Below are 18,744 nucleotides of genomic sequence, written 5' to 3'. Positions count from 1 at the left end.
CAACAGAGTTGACTATACATGATTAAAAAAACTGAATGTACTGAAAAAAAAAGAAAGGTTAAAGTGACATTATAGTTTAAGTAGGGTAAAACGATCTAACCTTATGTTAAAAAAACACAAGCTGAGATTTGCTGGAAAAAATTACGTTTAAAGTGACGTTATAGTTGGGTGTTAAAATAAGATAAAAACTAAAGTTTAATACCATATTTAATTACAACATCACATTAACCTTTATTTTTTTAGTGATGAATATATATATATATATATATATATATATATATATATATATATATATATATATATATATATATATATATATATATATATATATATATATATATATATATATATATATCTCTGTTATTCCCGTGTGCACACTCTCCTGATTACCTGTTGTAGGTTGACCCACCAGTTTTATCCTTAACCCTCAATCAATCAATCAATACATTTATAGAGCGCGCTACTCACCCGTGAGGGTCTCAAGACGCTGAGAGGGGGGGGGAGGCGCTATTGCTCGAATAGCCAGGTCTTGAGGTGTTTCCTGAAGGCGAGATGGTCCTGGGTCAGTCGTAGGTGTGCGGGGAGGGAGTTTCATGTTTTGGCTGCCAGATAGGAGAATGATCTCCCTCCTGCGGTGGTTCTGCGAATCCGTGGGACGGTGGCGAGGGCGAGGCTGGCGGAGCGGAGCTGGCGGGTGGGAGTGTAGAACGAGAGGCGGCTGTTGAGGTATTCGGGGCCCATGTCGTGGAGTGCTTTGTGTGCGTGGGTGAGGAGTCTGAATGTGATCCTCTTGCTGACGGGGAGCCAGTGCAGGTTTCTCAGGTGGGCGGATATGTGGCTGTGGCGAGGGATGTCGAGGATGAGTCGTGCGGAGGCGTTCTGTATGCGCTGAAGTCGTTTCTGGAGTTTGGCTGTAGTTCCTCCGTATAGGGCGTTACCGTAGTCCAGTCGGCTGGTGACGAGGGCCTGGGTGACGGTCTTTTTGGTTTCGGTGGGGATCCATCGGAAGATTTTTCGGAGCATGCGCAGGATGTTGAAGCAAGAGGACGAGACGGCGTTGACTTGCTTGGTCATCGTGAGGGAGGAGTCCAGGAAGAATCCCAGGTTGCGTGCGTGGTCCGAGGGTTTCGGCATGGAGCCCAGCGCTGTGGGCCACCAGGAGTCGTTGCAGGTGGATGGGGATTGCCCGAGGATGAGGACCTCCGTCTTGTCTGAGTTCAGCTTCAGGCGACTGAGCTTCATCCATTCTGCAACGTCTTTCATTCCTTCCTGGAGGTTGGTTTTGGCGGTGGCTGGGTCTTTGGTGCGGGAGAGTATCAGCTGGGTGTCGTCGGCGTAGGAGATGATGTTGATGTTGTGTTTGCATGCGATGGCGGCGAGGGGGCTCATGTAGATATTGAAGAGGGTTGGGCTGAGTGAGGAGCCTTGGGGTACGCCGCAGATGATCTCGGTGGCCGCTGAGCAGAAGGGAGGGAGGCGGACTCTCTGGGTTCTGTCGGAGAGGAACGAGGTGATCCAGTCCAGGGCCTTTCCTTGGATCCCAGTGTTGAAGAGGCGGGTTGTTAGGGTGCGATGGCATACGGTGTCAAAGGCTGCTAAGAGGTCTAGGTCTAGAGGATGAGAGCGGTTGTTTCTCCGTCGTCCATCAGGGTCCTGATGTCGTCGGCGGCTGCGATGAGGGCGGTCTCGGTGCTGTGGTTGGCTCGAAATCCGGATTGGGATGGGTCGAGCGAGTTGTTTGCCTCGAGGAATGCAGTCAGCTGTTTATTCACGGTTTTCTCGATGACTTTTGCTGGGAAGGGAAGATGAGAGATGGGGCGGAAGTTCTTGAGGTCTTTGGGGCCCACTGTGGGTTTCTTCAGAAGGGCGTTGATTTCTGCGTGCTTCCAGCTCTCAGGGAAGGAGGCTGACGTGAAGGAGTTGTTAATGACGTTCCGGAGGTGGGGTGCGATGATGATGTCGGCTTTGTTGAAGATATGATGGGGGCATGGATCAGAGGGGGAGCCAGAGTGGATGGTGTTCATGATGTGGGTGGTGTCTTCAGTGCTGATGGGGGTCAAGGCGCTGAGGGTGATGGTGGGGGTCGTTGGTTCGGTGACTGGAGGCGGAGTCTGGGGTCCAAAGCTGTCGTGTATATCTGCGATCTTGCGGTGGAAGAACGTGGCGAGGGAGTTGCAGAGGTCTTGTGACAGTGTGATGTCGTTGTTGCTGGCGCTGGGGTTGGAGAGCTCTTTGACGATGCTGAAGAGTTCCGTGCTGTGGTTGTTGTTGTCTAGCCGCTCTTTGAACAATGTCCTTTTGGTGGTGCGGATCAGCTGGTGGTGTTCGCGAGTGGCGTTCTTGAGGGCTGTCATATTTTCTGTTGTCCGTTCGTGGCGCCAGGTTTTCTCAAGGGTTCGGCAGGTTTTCTTTGATTCTTTGAGGGTGTCTGTGAACCAAGGGGTTTTCCTGTTGCCGGTCTTGCCTGGGGGGTTCTTCAGTGGGGCGAGGTCGTCGGCGCAGTTGATGATCCACTGTGTGAGGTTGTGGGCTGCGTCGTTTGTGTCAGCGGTGTCGGCTGGCTGGTTCTGGCTCAGTGATGAGAGGAGCTGGTCAGTGGTGATTTTGCTCCAGCATCTGTGGGGGATTTGTTGCGTGCGGTGGTGGGATGTGGTCTTTTTGAAGGTGAAGTGAATGCATCTGTGGTCGGTCCAGTGTAGTCCGATGGAGTGGCTGAAGGAGACGTGGTTGCCGGTGGAGAAGATGGGGTCGAGCGCGTGGCCAGAGAGGTGGGTGGGGGTGTTCACCAGTTGTTTGAGTTCGAGGCTGGCGAGGTTGTCGAGCAAGGTGGTGGTGTTGTTGTCGTTGTTTTTCTCCAGGTGGAAGTTCAGGTCCCCTAGGAGGATGTATTCTGGTGAGGCTAGGGCGTGCGGGCTGATGAAGTCGGTGATGGTTTCGCTGAATTGTGTGCGCGGGCCCGGGGGTCTGTAGATGAGTGTTCATCTAAGGGTGGTCTTGGGGTCGGTGTGAATCTGGAAGTGTAGGTGTTCGGCGTCGGAGAATGTGTCTTCGGCGTTGGTCGTGATGTTGGTGGTGTTCCTGTAGATGATGGCGATTCCTCCTCCAGTTTGGTTGACGCAGTCCTTCCAGGTGATCTTGTAGCTGTCTGGGATGGCTATGGAGATGTCGGGGGCCGAGGAAGCGTTCATCCAGGTTTCCGTGAGGAAGGCGACGTCAGATGCTGTTGTGTCGAGGAGGTCCCAGAGTTCGACGGCATGCTTGTGGACGGAGCGTGTGTTGAGGAGGATGCATCTGAGGTGGTTGTTGTTGTTGCTTGGTCTGGCGGGCGGGGGGCAGGTTCGGAGGCAGGTGAATTTGCAGGCTTGACAGGTGAAGGGTCCGTGGGTGCGCTTCGGGGTGGCTCGGTAGCAGGCGGGTGGTCGTCCGGTGTTGAGTGCGTTGAGGGCGGCGGTGTCGTATCTCAGATGGGTGCCCTGGCATCGGCCGAGGCCAGGGGTTCTGGCGCTGGGCGCGGTCCAGGCACGGACGGGCGCAGACGGGCTTGCCTTTGGCGCGCCGGCAGCGCACCTGCTGTGCGCGTCTGCTGCGCGGCCTCCATATGAGGGTCAGAGGGAGGGAGGAGCAGCTGGGAGGTGGGAGCGGGGCGGCCAATGGGAGGCGAGGGCGCGGGGCCGCAGGGACGCAGCAGCGGGAAACAGGCAGGGGACGACGAAGGGAGGGGCACAAAATCAAAAGGGCACCGAGGGGGGGTACAAAAAGCGAAAAGGGCACAAAGGAAGGGGGGTACAGAATCAAAAAAGGGGCGCAGGGGAGAGGGTGCAAAGACGAAAAAAGGCACAAGGAAGGGGGGTACAGAATCAAAAAAGGGGCACAGAGGAGAGGGTGCAACAAGCAAAGGGCACAGAGGAGGGAGACAAGACAATACCAGTGGAGGTGCGGCGAAGTGGGCTGGACACGGGCGGCGGCAGAACAGGGTCACAGTTCACGCAGGGGGCTGCGTGGCGGTGAGGGGAGCAACCTGACTCGGTACAAGCATGAGGCTTCCTCCCTGTAACCTGTCTGCCCCATCTCACACAAGAAAATGTGAATGTTGGTTTTAGTTGACCTTCTAGCCGGTGGAGGTTCTAGCAGGCATGCACATAGGCCGAGGCCATGCACAGCGGAGACTCCCTTACTCCCTTACTCAGTGGCTCAGCTAGCTATGATATAGCTATATAGATTTGAGTGCTTAATTTAAGACCACAGCCACTGGTAATAACACTGGGTGGCATTTTAGTCCATCACCCTTTTGCTCAGTGTCCATTAACGCCATGGACCAACAATATGCAAACCATTCCTGGTCCTGCCCTAAAAAGTACCGTAAATTACTAGGCCAAATAACCTCTGCACAAGAACAAAAGCCATGGCAGAGGAATACAAAGCCGAACACCTCTAGGGCTGGAAGGCTCAGAATGGAGGTAGTGGAGGGCATAATACTCTTAAACATTCATTTACCTACATAGATTGATGACGTCACTGTATTGTTTCAGGCCGGGTCACCAAATGACTCGGTAAAACATGGACTCCAATGATTCTAGCTCTGTGCTTTCATGTCACAAATCAGTGTGTTCCGTGATTTGTGGTCTTGTTTCAGTTTAGTTAGGACACACTGATATCAATGATTGGTTAAAGAAAACCCCTGAACTGTAAAAGTTGAGTTCCAGTGACATATAGCCACCTGGTAGCCCTCTGCTTAGGGCTAGAGAGCCTCTTGACTATATGGCTGGTGGGCCCTGGTATTTTGCACATAGACTTTCTTTCATGCTTTCACTTTAAAGTTTACATCTCAGTTTTCTTCCCCTGGCAGATGAAGAGGGCCCCGAGGGCCTCACCCAGTTCCTAATGACTGAGCTCCGCATGCAGCGCTCCCAGCGCAGACAGCGGCTGGTACGGGAACAGCAGCTGACGGCTCAGTGTCAGGCACTTCAGGAGGAGAAGGCCGCCCTCGAGCGGCAGGTGGAGGAGCTGCAGGTTGCCCATCAGCGTCACTCCGTCTTCATGGCTGAGAGGGACCGCGACCTGCTGGAGTTGCAGCGCCTGAAAGATGAAAACTACACCCTGGCTCTGCGCTATGCCCAGCTTTCTGAAGAGAAGAACTTGGCCCAGCTACGCAGCCGCGACCTTCAGCTCCAGGTACTGACTGTTGACACATGCACATCACTGACTGTATGATGTGCGGCAGTGCTTAATTTGAGCCGGTGGCTTCCGGTGCTCAGCACGGCACTTAATCATCAACTTCGGTGCTCTTCATGAGCACCAGTTAAGGACACATTCATTTACGGGGAGATTAAGTGATTTGCCCAGAATGTTCGTACAAAGAAGAAAGGTGCACCAGAAAAAAGTCGGCAAGCTTCAAATCAATTCAAGAATATGTCCTTTATTGCTCTGAAGTATTAAAAATAATCATCAGCCAACGCGTTTCGTTCTCAAGGAACTTCGTCAGGGCTCAAATATTCAAAAGAAAGTCCAGTTGACATATATGTGTTAGTCAATAGATTTCGATTGACGAATGGTATAGGTAGAAAAAACAGGTTTCTCTCCGATATTTAAAAGGAGACAAATTTTCATTAGGCAGTCCCTCGCAATTTTGCTCAATGCACAAGGTAAGTATAGATGTCAGTAGTCCTGCGATACGAACTGCCAGTCTCCTCCTATCTAAGCAAGTCTGCTGCTTGTTTCTACAAAGAGCACGTGTGCTGCAGATCAGGTTGTACTCGTGGACAGCCTTGTGTGCACTAAGAACGAAACGCGTTGGCTGATGATTATTTTTAATACTACAGAGCAATAAAGGACATATTCTTGAATTGATTTGAAGCTTGCCGACTTTTTTCTGGTGCACCTTCCTTCTTTGTACAAATTGATTTATCTGGTTTGCAGTGGAGTGGAAGTGCGGCGGACTCCAAAAGTAGTTGCACAGACTTTGTACTTTTTTTCTAAACGTTGGAACTGAGGTGCTGAACCCTGGTCAGCCGCACATTGCTTTTGTCTTTCCAAGATTTGCCCAGAATCACAGGATGTTGAGCCAATGCCGAGACTCGAACCTGGTTCACCAGCTCCGAAGTTGGCAGCTCTGGCCACTAGGCCACATCCACTTCCCGCTTTCATGATTAGTAGTTGGTGTTGTTTTACGTGGCTCTAACAGGAGCAATGGGCTCGTGCAAGCTGCCTCCTGACGAGAGCCCCAGCATTTATATTTTTTACAAATTAACCACTGATGCACGGGTAGGGAGAGGCCCCCGCCTAAAGGGCCGTTAGAATCTGAAGACCAGTGAGGAGGCATAGACGATTGTATGGCCTGTCACCTAAAGGGGATTGATGCTCTACATATGAGAACTTGGGAAAGGGGCTCAGAGTATTACCCCTAAGACACAAAGCAGCAGACCACAAGGAATGAGTGGATGATGAGGTAAGGGGAGGTCTGCTGGACATATTAAACCTGAGCACTGGGGTGGAGGGCTCAGAAGATTAGCACATTGTAAGGAGCCTGTCACCTGTAGGAAAACAATTATCAGCAGATTGGCACAGGGATACAGTGCCGGTCACATTTGAAGTTTGATGGTCTCAAGATATCACATCTGCAGGAGTTGTTGTACAAATGTATGACAGAGGTGTAAAAAATATGCATAATTTGCTTTTGCATGATTATGAAAAATCTCTGAAAAATAATGTGAAATTACGCGTAATTACACATAATGCTAATCTGGCATTTAGCACTATTTCTGAAAGTTTTAGAGTGAAATACATTGTCACGTCAGTTTTTAAATTGTGCTCAAAATAGTGCAAATAAGCAAAACCACCTCAAACAACACGCAATCATGTCATGTTTGGCGTGTTTGCTGCAAATTTGTACCCATGAATGGCACATTTCATGTTTTTATCGAAAATAGCGAGTGATTATGTTATGTGGCATAATTACATACTTTTGGAAATGTTCCATAATAAACGTAACTCGAAATTCCCGAAATTACATGAATTTTGCCAGTGAAATTAAAATTTCTCTCAGACCTAATATACACCCATCCATCCACAAGCTTGTAGTCTGAAAGGTGGAAAAATGTAAGGGGAATTTATCTGAGCTCTCACTTACCCTGAGCCAGGAATTACAAGCTGTTACAGTATGCGCCTGCCTCATCTGCTAAAATGGAATGTGAAATTACACAACCAGCTTCCTCTCAATCTGCTCGGCAAAGCTAGATCTGTATTGAAAAGATTGCAATAATATTATAGACTCATGTACCTAGGGGAACAATATAAAGAGGCTTTGTACATTTTTCTAATAACACAAGCCAACGACTGGTGATAGACTCCAATATCTGTTGTCAACAATTTAACAAAGGACTGATTTAGTATTGGTCATATTATTAGCATTTCTTATTTCCTGTTATATTATTGGTAATATTCTTAATTTTATGCATATTCTTAACAATATTCTAATTAGTATTCATAACATGATTCTTAGTATTATACCTATTTTTGTTTTCTTCATGTAATAATATTCTTATTCCTAGTGATATTCGTATAGTATTATTCTAAATTGTATTATCAGTAATATTCTTATTTGCATTTTTAGCATTTAACATATTTTTTGTCATATTCTCATTCATCTTCTTAGTATTCTATTTACTAGTAATCCTGTTCTAATTCTTATAAATAATATTAGTAATATCCATATTCTTATTGTTAATAGCATTGGTGTTCTTAGTATTATTATTTTTTGAGGATTGGTTTGGAGTTGAATGATATCCTCTGAATTGTAGTGGAAGTAATACAACTGGAGAAGAATCCCCCAGTATTTTACTCTCCGATGTACTGTTCTTATGTTGAGGAAATTCTAATCATGTATTCTGCTCAGATTTATCCCTTTCTCCAGAAATGTATGGAGTTATAATTTCTGTCCATCTTTAATCATCAGTTTAGTAGTACTCACATTTTTACAACTTTTGTCATCATTATTATTCATAGAATCCCTAGCCATCAGTAAATCAGGGGTATTGGCAAGACACCCACAAGACCCATCCATAATTGGCATTCTCACATCCTTGCTCTGTAAAATGAGTCTTTTAGGACATGAGACAGAGAAAGAGAGAAATTGTTTACAGAAGACTCCTTGTCAAGCCCTGATGTCCTACACCATCTGCCCTGATATTTCCTACAACCCCACGTCAGCTCCTCCTGAGGGCCACCACAAGACATAAGTCAGTTAGTAGTGTGAGCGTTACAAGTGACCAACAAAGAATATGTGGATGTGTGTATAAACACACATTTTATCCATTTGTTTGACTGAAGAAAAGCCTATCGTCACATGAAGAAAGTGGTAGCTAACCAACAAATATCTGCCTCATGAACTACACAAACATTAAAATCTACAAAAGTTTCATGACTCACAATTCCAAATGTTTGCCTTTTCGCTGCAAGAAAGGCAATTATTTGCAGTGTAAAGTTAAGAAATGGCAACTAGTGATTGGCCAAATATGTTTAAGCTTGTGATGCTTTTCACAATACGCCTCCTGTAAGTCAGGGTGACTTTAGGCCTGGCTTAGGTATGGCAAAGGGCTAGATATACAAAGATCAAGTTAGTGGTTATGTACGTAATTCCAATATTTTGCGAATCACAATTACAAAATCACTATTCCTAATGTATGAAACTCTTTTGAGTTTCATTAGTGAGTCATAGTGGGTCACAAATAGACCTACCTCATCAATCTTAATGAGGTAGGCCGCAATGTGTGACCCACAACGATTCGCTGCCATCAGTTATGGTGGCCTGATGGGGCCAGCAGACCACCACCACCATGTCTGTGATTGCTTTTACATGAAGCAATTTTTTTTTAAACGCAGCCTGTTTTCCTTAAAGGAAAGCGGGATGCGTGTAAAAAGAAATACATTAAACTTTGAAGTTTATTTTCTTTAAAGTAGACAGTAGTCAGTGGGATCACGGTATGCTCTTAAAAAATATTTTGCTAACCATTTTCAAAGGGGAAGGGGTCCCTTTGGGACCACTTCCATTTCTGCGAATGGGTTGCCACCATTTTTTCAAATGGCGGCAAATTGTGAATGTTTTGCGACTGCATTTTGGTTGCAAAACATTTGTACATACCAATTAAATTTGGTATTGGTAAGGAATGCCCTGAACAAGCCCCCTTCTAAATGCCGAATTGCAAAACCTAAAGTGGGAGTCATTAACAAGTTACGGAATCGCAATTTGGGCTTTGTACAACCCAGTAAGCAGTTCTGCAGTCACAAACGGCTCGATTCTGCGACTCGGGCCATTTGACAATGCTTCGTACAACTAGACCTTAGCCCCGAATTTCCTGGAGTAAGCCACACATACAGAAAACAACTTTATGAATCAGACTCATAATCCTATTAATGACTTTGCAGAATTAAATCCACTCATGGGCTTTGTGTGACAACCAGGGGGTGGGATATGAGGTTATTGGAGAGGGTCAACAGGATGTTCACAATTTGCATATAATTTGGATCCCATTAAAGATATTCCTTCACTTTGCACTGTAAATCTTGGGGATTCGCAATACTTTTAAGCTTTCGTCATGTGTTGGCTGTTTTCACAATTTATGAATGATGCATGACAAGCTTCCTATTTGGTACTAAAGTATACCAGTGGTGGCTGCTGCTTAACGGGGGTGGCGGGGAACAAAATCCATTTACCTGCAGGCAGGCCGCCGCTTCCCGGTCGTCTTCGGTCATCGACACGCAGGAAGCAGAAAGCACACAGACTCCCCCAGGCAATCACAATGGTGCTGTCACCAGCATGCCAGCAACGTCGTGATTGATCTGAACACCGTGATTTGGCGCTCAGACAGGGACTATGAGCCTGTGCATGTTCTCCACCCAGGCTGTGCAATACAGCTGGTGGAGAACATGCAAAGTGCGCAGGACTGCTTGGCCGGCCCAAGACGGATGGCCAAACCATCATGCGCACTTAGAGTGTGCTCATCACTCTGCCCCCTGGCCCCTGCTTTGGCCAGCCCAGCCTCGCCCCCACCTAAGAAGGAACGGAAAAATTAAATGATAATAAAATTGCGTTATTACTATTTTATTTTTCCTTTTTAGACTGCTGACAGAACAGCGGAGTGGCACTCCTTCCACTTAGCGGAGGAGCCGCCACTGCAGTATACACAATTGTGAAGATTTTCTTCCTCTAAACGTATGAAGTTTTTTCAAAGTGTATTTCATGATTTTTCTGGAATAAAGTAACAGCAAAATAGTTTTGTTGTTAAAGCTCAATTTAAGAAGAAAACAAGTATTTTTTTTTTTTCATAAATCGAAAGTCTGCTAAAATGACAAAAGTCCCAATCCTTGAGAAGGGTGAAGCGTGAAGATTATCAACTTTGCAAAACTTTAGGTTTTGTGCGTTCCTTGTTTATTTGGCGCAGGAGCCCTTGAAGTCACTTGGTGCAAAAATTAATAGAGGCCATAAGTATCTCTTGAGAGCCCACTTCCGGGGCTGCCGAATGCTGGGTTTCACCAAATGCGTAGGCTTCCTAGTCTTGATTTCACCTCATGCCTATTTCTTCTGCCCCCCTAAACTCTATTTCTCTTTATTTTACCTTTCAGGTATTTTTACATTCACGCCTGAGCCCTTGCTAGATCAAATCCCGATCATGATAAATAAGTCCTGGCCCTTAAAACTGAGTGCCAGTGCCCACCACATGTAAACAGTGGAACACATTAAGCAGTGGGACAGTACCAGGTAGAAAGTGTCATTGAGTCACTGACGCAACTCATGTATGAAAGTTGATGTCAAGATTCATGACCCTCCCTGACTGGTGGATAAGCAGCATGGTGCACTCTCATGCGCCAAGAGGTATTTTAAGGACAGCCCCTTAAGTGGAGGAAGAAAATGTAAGCGAGCCAACGAATGGCATGCCCGCTTTATTATACTCCTGCATATCAGCTGTAAGATACTGCTATCGGGTCTCTTATATAACTCTGTCCACATCAAGGTCTTTGCAGTGTTTCCCACATACAGCATTGTTATTTTCTATTTAAATTGTCCCCAACATGTTCCATCGTTTAAGCGTGACTATAGAAAGATGACATTGTGGATGTTTGAACACATGCTGAAAGTTTTCATTAAATTGCCTCTGAAGGGTTAGAGCAAGACCGGAACGTAGTCAAATCCATGTCTAAAGTCTTTGACTTTCCTTTTTTTAGTTGCAAACCACTTTCTGCTTCACTGACGTGTTTCGGTTTTCACTGCATCATTCTTGATTGTTCTCTAGATGGAGTTTTTTTTTTGCTTTACTGTGATTTGATTCACTTGATCAAAAAAATGAGGATTTTGTTTTTTCACTTTTATGAAGACTTTCATATGCTTTACCTCCTGATTAAGATTTCCCCCCCATTTTATCAACACGTTTTGCTCCACCTAACTGCGTGTTTTCTTCCCCTTTTCTCCGTCCGTTGGCTGCATAGGTGGACCAGCTGAAGAGCAGGATGAGCAGCTTGGAGGAAGAGTGCTCGTTTGCAAGGAAGCGATCTATGAAGTTGCAAAACGACCTGGAGGAAAAGACTCGGTGCCTAGACCGAGAGGCAGTCAGCAGCCTGCAAGCAGAGAATGAGCGCCTCAAGGCTTCACTGCAGGAGGTGCAGCAAGCTCTCCAGGTACTGGGGCCATGGGGGGAGACTGGGAAGAGTGATAATCGAGGCATAGGTGGGAATGCAAGCATATCACGGAGCACTAGATAAATATTCAAAATATGAATAAATATTCTCCAAACGATTTGGCGGCAGTCTCCAAATTATATCACACCAGTGTCATTTTTTGTGTGATTGCAAACGTCAAAACATATTTTTATTTTAACAAAGTTTGAGTCTACAATTCTACGTTTTGTATTGTTTTTATTTACATTCTGATGAAAGCATATCTACAAGGGACAATAGGACAAATTCATGCAGGCAGCAAACAATATTGTTACTTTTATAACATCTAAATATGTAAAATACTTCTACATGGCTCTTATATATAACAGTGCTCCTTAGAAAAAGTTCAGATCTGAACAAAAAGAAGGGAACTCACAGAAATAATCTATCTATCTATCTATCTATCTATCTATCTATCTATCTATCTATCTATCTATCTATCTATCTATCTATCTATCTATCTATCTATCTATCTATCTATCTATCTATCTATCTATCTATCTATCTATCTATCTATCTATCTATCTATCTATCTATCTATCTATCTATCTATCGGATTTGTAAAGCCTAACCAATACTCCATGAGTGTCCTAGTGCTGACCCTAACTGGCCTGGGATCAAAATGCGAGTCCAAAGAGCCAGGTTTTAAGGAGTTTGAAGGCCTGAATATCTACTGTGGCCGGAGCTGCTGTGGTATGGTGTTCCAGTCCCTTGCCCCAAGATAAGAATAAGAGCTACCACCCCACTTTTTCCTTCTGAATTTGGGAACCACCACCAACTAGGAATTGGAGGAACAGAGTGATCTGGATGGATGGTAATGGGTGATTCTTTGAGACGGGTACTGAGGGCCAGATTGATAAAAAGTTCTTTATGTCAAGACTAAAGCTTTGAACCTCACCCGTTCATTCATCGGAAGCCAGCGAAGTACTTTCAGGAAGGGGAGGAGGTGGGCCCGCATAGAGAATTTTAGCAGAAGCCGTGCTGCAGCGTTTTGAACCAGCTGCATGTAGTCTCTACAGAAGAAAGACTGGAAGGCCCTAATAGAGTGAATTGGCATATCCTAACTGGAAGGTGATCATGGGATGTATCACCTTTTTTTGTTGCGGTAGAGGGAGAAGGTAGAGAAACGTTTAAACTCTTTAGTAGTCAGAAACAGGAGCCTACTAGGCTACTACACGCTACCATCTGGGGGGAGGGGGTGAGGGACAAGGTGGCCGTGTGCTAAAATTTCACCTCCAGATTGCAAACTACCGTGTCAGGGGCCAGCTGGGAGGAGGAATCCCGAAGAGCAAGATTTCCAGTTTGGCGGCATTGCATTGGAGGATGCTGGTATGCAACCATAGAAACACTGCCGAGATGCAAGCCTTGAAATTGCTCAGCGCATTAGGGGCCTCTTTATCTAAGGTGAGGAGTAGTTGTGTAACATCGGTGTTTGAAACTATTTGCACACTGTACGATTCTACAAGGGTCACTAGAGGAGTCTGTAGTAATTAAGTACACCAACGTTGATAGTGCTGAATGGAGTTTATTCAGTACAACTACACAGAAGACAGGAGCCCGGTGAAGAGGTGGCTTCTCCACCATCCCATCCTCGTCGCCACAATAATTGTAGTAATTAAGTACACCAACGTTGATAGTGCTGAATGGAGTTTATTCAGTACAACTACACAGAAGACAGGAGCCCGGTGAAGAGGTGGCTTCTCCACCAACCGCTCCACAAACTGTTTAAAATATCACTCAACAAATGGGTTACCTAGCAACACTAAGATTCTAAGACACAGTGAACCAAGCTAAAGAGGTGAGATATAACAGAGTCATATAAGCACTGAATAGTCTGCGACTCAAAGCAGATCCTTTTGGTACCTCAAAACCCAGAGGTTTCCGCTCAGAGGAAAATGGAGCCATCCAAAGGATTCATGTCTGCCTGCCAGGAAAGAGTCAAACCATGCCAGTGAAGGACCACACCTGTGGGACCTGAAGGTTGTAAAAATGAGGGTGTGTGACAGTGTCCAGAGCTGCGGAAAGGTCAACGTGAAAAAAGGGCCACCCGGTTCCCCCATCCACAACTAGCCTAATGGTGTCAGAAACCACCAGCAAAGTAGGCTTGATCAACATGTTAAACAATTTGCACTTGTCACTTGTATTTATCTCCTTTGGATTGGGCCTATCTGTCCCCAGTGACAGGTCAATCTCTTTAGGATACAGGCAGCCTTTCTCTGGTGAAGAGGTGTATCTCTTTTGGATTGGAGCAAACTGTCTCTAGTTATCTGCCATGTCTTCCTTGGGTTGGAATAGCATGCCCCCAGTGACTTGGTGTTCATGATTGTATTTATGTTTTAGTCTGGGGTATTTTCCATGTCATCTATTTAATGCATTGCAATCTGGAATGTATTGATTTGCAAGGCCAAGGCAAGATCTAGTATCTGCTAGCAGTGTTTTTTGTAACCATACCGAGGCCCTTTTCTCACTTGGGTATGCCCTGTCTTTAATACTTTTTTGTTGTGGAATAGCATTAGGAGCAATCAAAGCATGTGGGGAAACTCTGCAGTCTCTCTAGGACACAAGGGGTAAGTGGAAGGAACATTTGAGGGGGAAAAATAATGGAAACAAAAAAGAAAATATGAGAGAACTGCGATTGCATGGTTCACCACGGGCACTAGTTGCTGGTAGTTAGTTTGCCCCTAAATGACAACACAGTGTGGATCGCTGCACCCACATACCGTATTGCACCCACCAGTTCCTGAAGTGTTCCTAGGCATTTTGGCCAAGGAGTTAGGCGTTCCCTTATTGAGGGAATTACTACAATAATTATTTATGACTCGGGCTGTTTCCGACATAACTATCGCTTAATAAACCAATGTGTTATTTATTAATTTATCTACAGAATTAATGACCAGATGTGCAAAGCTTTTTTTGCATGCGCAAACAGCCCAAGTCGCAGAACCGGGACATTCGCGACTGCAAAAAGACATTTTAAATAAATGTCCAAAGCCCAAATTTCAATTTGGTAACCTGTTACTGAATCGCAGTTTGGGATTGTGAATTGATATTTGGAAAGGGCGTGTTTAGAGCGTCCCTTCCTAATGCCGATTTGCATTGGTATGTACAAATGTTTTGTGACCCAAATGCAGTAGCAAAACATTTGCATTTTGCCACCATCTTGAAGTTGGTGGTAAACCATTCGCAAAAGGGAACCTTCCCGTTTAAGAATGAGTTTTTTTTTTTTAAAGCAGGCAGTGCTCCCATGCATTACTGCCTACTCTTAAAAAATTAAACAAAAAACGTTTCATATTTTATTTGCAAAGTATCCTGTTTTCCTTTAAGGAAAACAGGCTGCATTTGAAAAAAAATAGATTTTTTATTTATAAGCAATCACAGACAAGGGTGCCGATCACGATCCGGCAAAAAATGTCCCCGTGCGACTCGTATCGGGTCTTTTTACCGTACGAATCGAACAAGTGCCGTACGAACTCGCAATCACGATTCGCATGGTAAAAAGTCCATACGAACCGCACTGGGAATCATTCCCCACACGTCCTCCGGTCGGAAAATGTGTCCGACACGTCCTCGGACGATTTACCTTACAAACGTGAAAAGCCAAGTCCGACCGAGGAATCACGATCCATCCCGTGCGTCCGAGCCTACAACCGTATGGAAAAAAACACCGTCCGCACCGAACATCCATAGCAACCATGGAGACATGTGCCCGCATACGCGCCCAACACCCCCCCCAGCCCCCGTACGTCCGACACGTACCCCCGTGTATGTATACCCCCACCCGTCTAGGTACACCCCAGTACGTTCCAGTCCAACCCCCACCCCAGTACGTGTCGTACCCCCCGTGTACCCCCACCCCAGTACGTTCCAGTCGTACCCCCACCCCAGTACGTGTCAAATCCCCCGTCTACCGACACCCCAGTACATTCCAGTCGTACCCCCACCCCAGTACGTGTCGTACCACCGTCAATGTACACCCCCCCACCCCAGTACGTGTCGTACCCCCCGTCTACCGATACCCCAGTACGTTCGAGTCGTACCCCCACCCCAGTACGTGTCGTACCACCGTCAATGTACACCCCCCCACCCCAGTACGTGTCGTACCACCGTCAATGTACACCCCCCACCCCAGTACGTGTCGTACCACCGTCAATGTACACCCCCCCACCCCAGTACGTGTCGTACCACCGTCAATGTACACCCCCCACCCCAGTACGTGTCGTACCACCGTCAATGTACACCCCCCCACCCCAGTACGTGTCGTACCCCCCGTCTACCGATACCCCAGTACGTTCGAGTCGTACCCCCACCCCAGTACGTGTCGTACCACCGTCAATGTACACCCCCCACCCCAGTACGTGTCGTACCACCGTCAATGTACACCCCCCCCACCCCAGTACGTGTCGTACCCCCCGTCTACCGATACCCCAGTACGTTCGAGTCGTACCCCCACCCCAGTACGTGTCGTACCACCGTCAATGTACACCCCCCCACCCCAGTACGTGTCGTACCCCCCGTCTACCGATACCCCAGTACGTTCGAGTCGTACCCCCACCCCAGTACGTGTCGTACCACCGTCAATGTACACCCCCCCACCCCAGTACGTGTCGTACCACCGTCAATGTACACCCCCCACCCCAGTACGTGTCGTACCACCGTCAATGTACACCCCCCCACCCCAGTACGTGTCGTACCCCCCGTCTACCGATACCCCAGTACGTTCAAGTCGTACCCCCACCCCAGTACGTGTCGTACCACCGTCAATGTACACCCCCCCACCCCAGTACGTGTCGTACCCCCCGTCTACCGATACCCCAGTACGTTCGAGTCGTACCCCCACCCCAGTACGTGTCGTACCACCGTCAATGTACACCCCCCCACCCCAGTATGTGTCGTACCACCGTCAATGTACACCCCCCACCCCAGTACGTGTCGTACCACCGTCAATGTACACCCCCCCACCCCAGTACGTGTCGTACCCCCCGTCTACCGATACCCCAGTACGTTCGAGTCGTACCCCCACCCCAGTACGTGTCGTACCACCGTCAATGTACACCCCCCCACCCCAGTACGTGTCGTACCCCCCGTCTACCGATACCCCAGTACGTTCGAGTCGTACCCCCACCCCAGTACGTGTCGTACCACCGTCAATGTACACCCCCCCACCCCAGTACGTGTCGCACCACCGTCAATGTACACCCCCCACCCCAGTACGTGTCGTACCACCGTCAATGTACACCCCCCCACCCCAGTACGTGTCGTACCACCGTCAATGTACACCCCCCACCCCAGTACGTGTCGTACCACCGTCAATGTACACCCCCCCACCCCAGTACGTGTCGTACCACCGTCTATGTACACCCCAGTAGGTTCCGGTCCTACCCCCAACACAACCTCCTAAGTACGGAGCGCACCCCAGGCCCCAACATCACCACCGCATGTACGACTCGTACCAAGTCACATACAAGGACAGCACCGTACAACCAAATGGCCCATGTACACACCGTACACATGCTCAAAACGCACGTACACAACCAGGACAAAACAAAACTACACAAGAATACACCATTCGAAAGGCACAAAGCCACGAAACATGGCCAACAACCACTAAAATAACACAATCACTGACCTGCAACTGCCAAAAACAAACAGAGGCCCAATACACCACCACTCCTTATAACACACCCACCCAAACTTCAAACACTGCCACACCCACCCATGGACCAATAAAAAGGGCCCACACACACAAACCATGAGCCTTTGCAACAGACTCACTGCTGCCAGACACCACAGAACCACACTACAAGCTACACCACACCTTACACTTGCACACCTTTACACAACCACCCTCACAAACACCCTCTCATCACATTCACACACACACACAACCATCCACACCCCCCCCCCAACATCCACACACCACCCGCACCCACACCATCCCCACCCACACCCCTCACCATGCCCACTACCAAGAATCCAAAGTTCAGTCACCGAGAGTTGGAGGTCCTTGTGGATCAAATCCTCAGAGTCGAGCCACAGATCTTTGGAACATTGGTCAGAAACACCAGCCAGGCTGCCAAAACAGCCATGTGGCAGACCATCGTCGATGCTGTGAATGCCGTTGCGGACACCAGGAGGACCAAGCAGGATTGCCAGAACAGGTGGTACGATCTGCGGAGGAGGGTCAGAGCCAAGAGGCAGGAGGAACTCGACCATGCCAACGCCACCGGAGGAGGGCCCTCCCGCAGACCCGTACAGTACCATCCCTGGGAGGAGAGGGTGATGGCCATACTGCCGGTGGAGGCAGTCGAAGGATTAGAAGGACTCCGAGACCCGGGTGAGTACACAAACAACGCACCTCACATGGGGGGAACTGCAACCACAACCAAAACTACTAACAGGCACGCAACTACCACAAGCCATCGCATGACTCAACCACACTCCATGAGCAGGCACATGCCACTGCTGCCACCATGCCCCATGCACCCAGCTGGACAATGTCAAGTCACAGGCCACAGAAGACAACAACACATGACACGGTAACCCGGATGGCGGGAGGCTGGGCACCAACAATCACATAGTGCGACTCCATAGCAGACAACAATGGCCTCTGCCCATATGGCCTAGGTCACAGCCAGACAAACACTGTGTCCCAACACAGGAATGACTTGCCAGCAAATGGCGGACGCCTTGCATCAACACATGGGGGTGAAGGCACTGGTTTGCACATGACGGCAGCTAATGAACAGCCAACATTGTGAAAGAGTGGCAGCACACACCACCACAGCAGCAGCGCACAGACACACATCACACCAAATGGGTGCCTGGAGAGCAGAAACAAACTCACATCAACAAGCCAAGGGCCACTCAAAGATCTGCTAACAGTCTGTGCCCAGGAAGCTGGGCCGAGGTGACAGAGGGGGACACACAGAGGGAGGGAAAGGGGGACAGAGAAGGAGGGAGAGGGGGACAGAGAGGGAGGGAGACGGACAGAGGGAGGAGGCTGTCACACAGAGGGAGGGAGAGGGGGACAGAGAGGGA

General features: G+C 47.8%; 1 protein-coding gene across 1 annotated transcript in view; it reads left to right on the top strand.

Annotated features, from left to right (window-relative positions):
• Positions 1–18,744, top strand: part of CARD10 (caspase recruitment domain family member 10) — a 260,351-nt gene that overhangs the window by 139,336 nt on the left and 102,271 nt on the right. The window contains exons 4-5 of the mRNA XM_085601364.1: positions 4,847–5,172; positions 11,479–11,667. Coding sequence (XP_085457490.1) covers positions 4,847–5,172; positions 11,479–11,667 — 515 coding nt within the window. The remainder of the gene's footprint in view (positions 1–4,846; positions 5,173–11,478; positions 11,668–18,744) is intronic.

The sequence above is a fragment of the Triturus cristatus genome, chromosome 4_2 (assembly GCF_964204655.1).
Source record: "Triturus cristatus chromosome 4_2, aTriCri1.1, whole genome shotgun sequence".
In the NCBI taxonomy this organism is placed as follows: Eukaryota; Metazoa; Chordata; class Amphibia; order Caudata; family Salamandridae; genus Triturus; species Triturus cristatus.
This window is presented reverse-complemented; position numbering and strand designations above follow the sequence as displayed.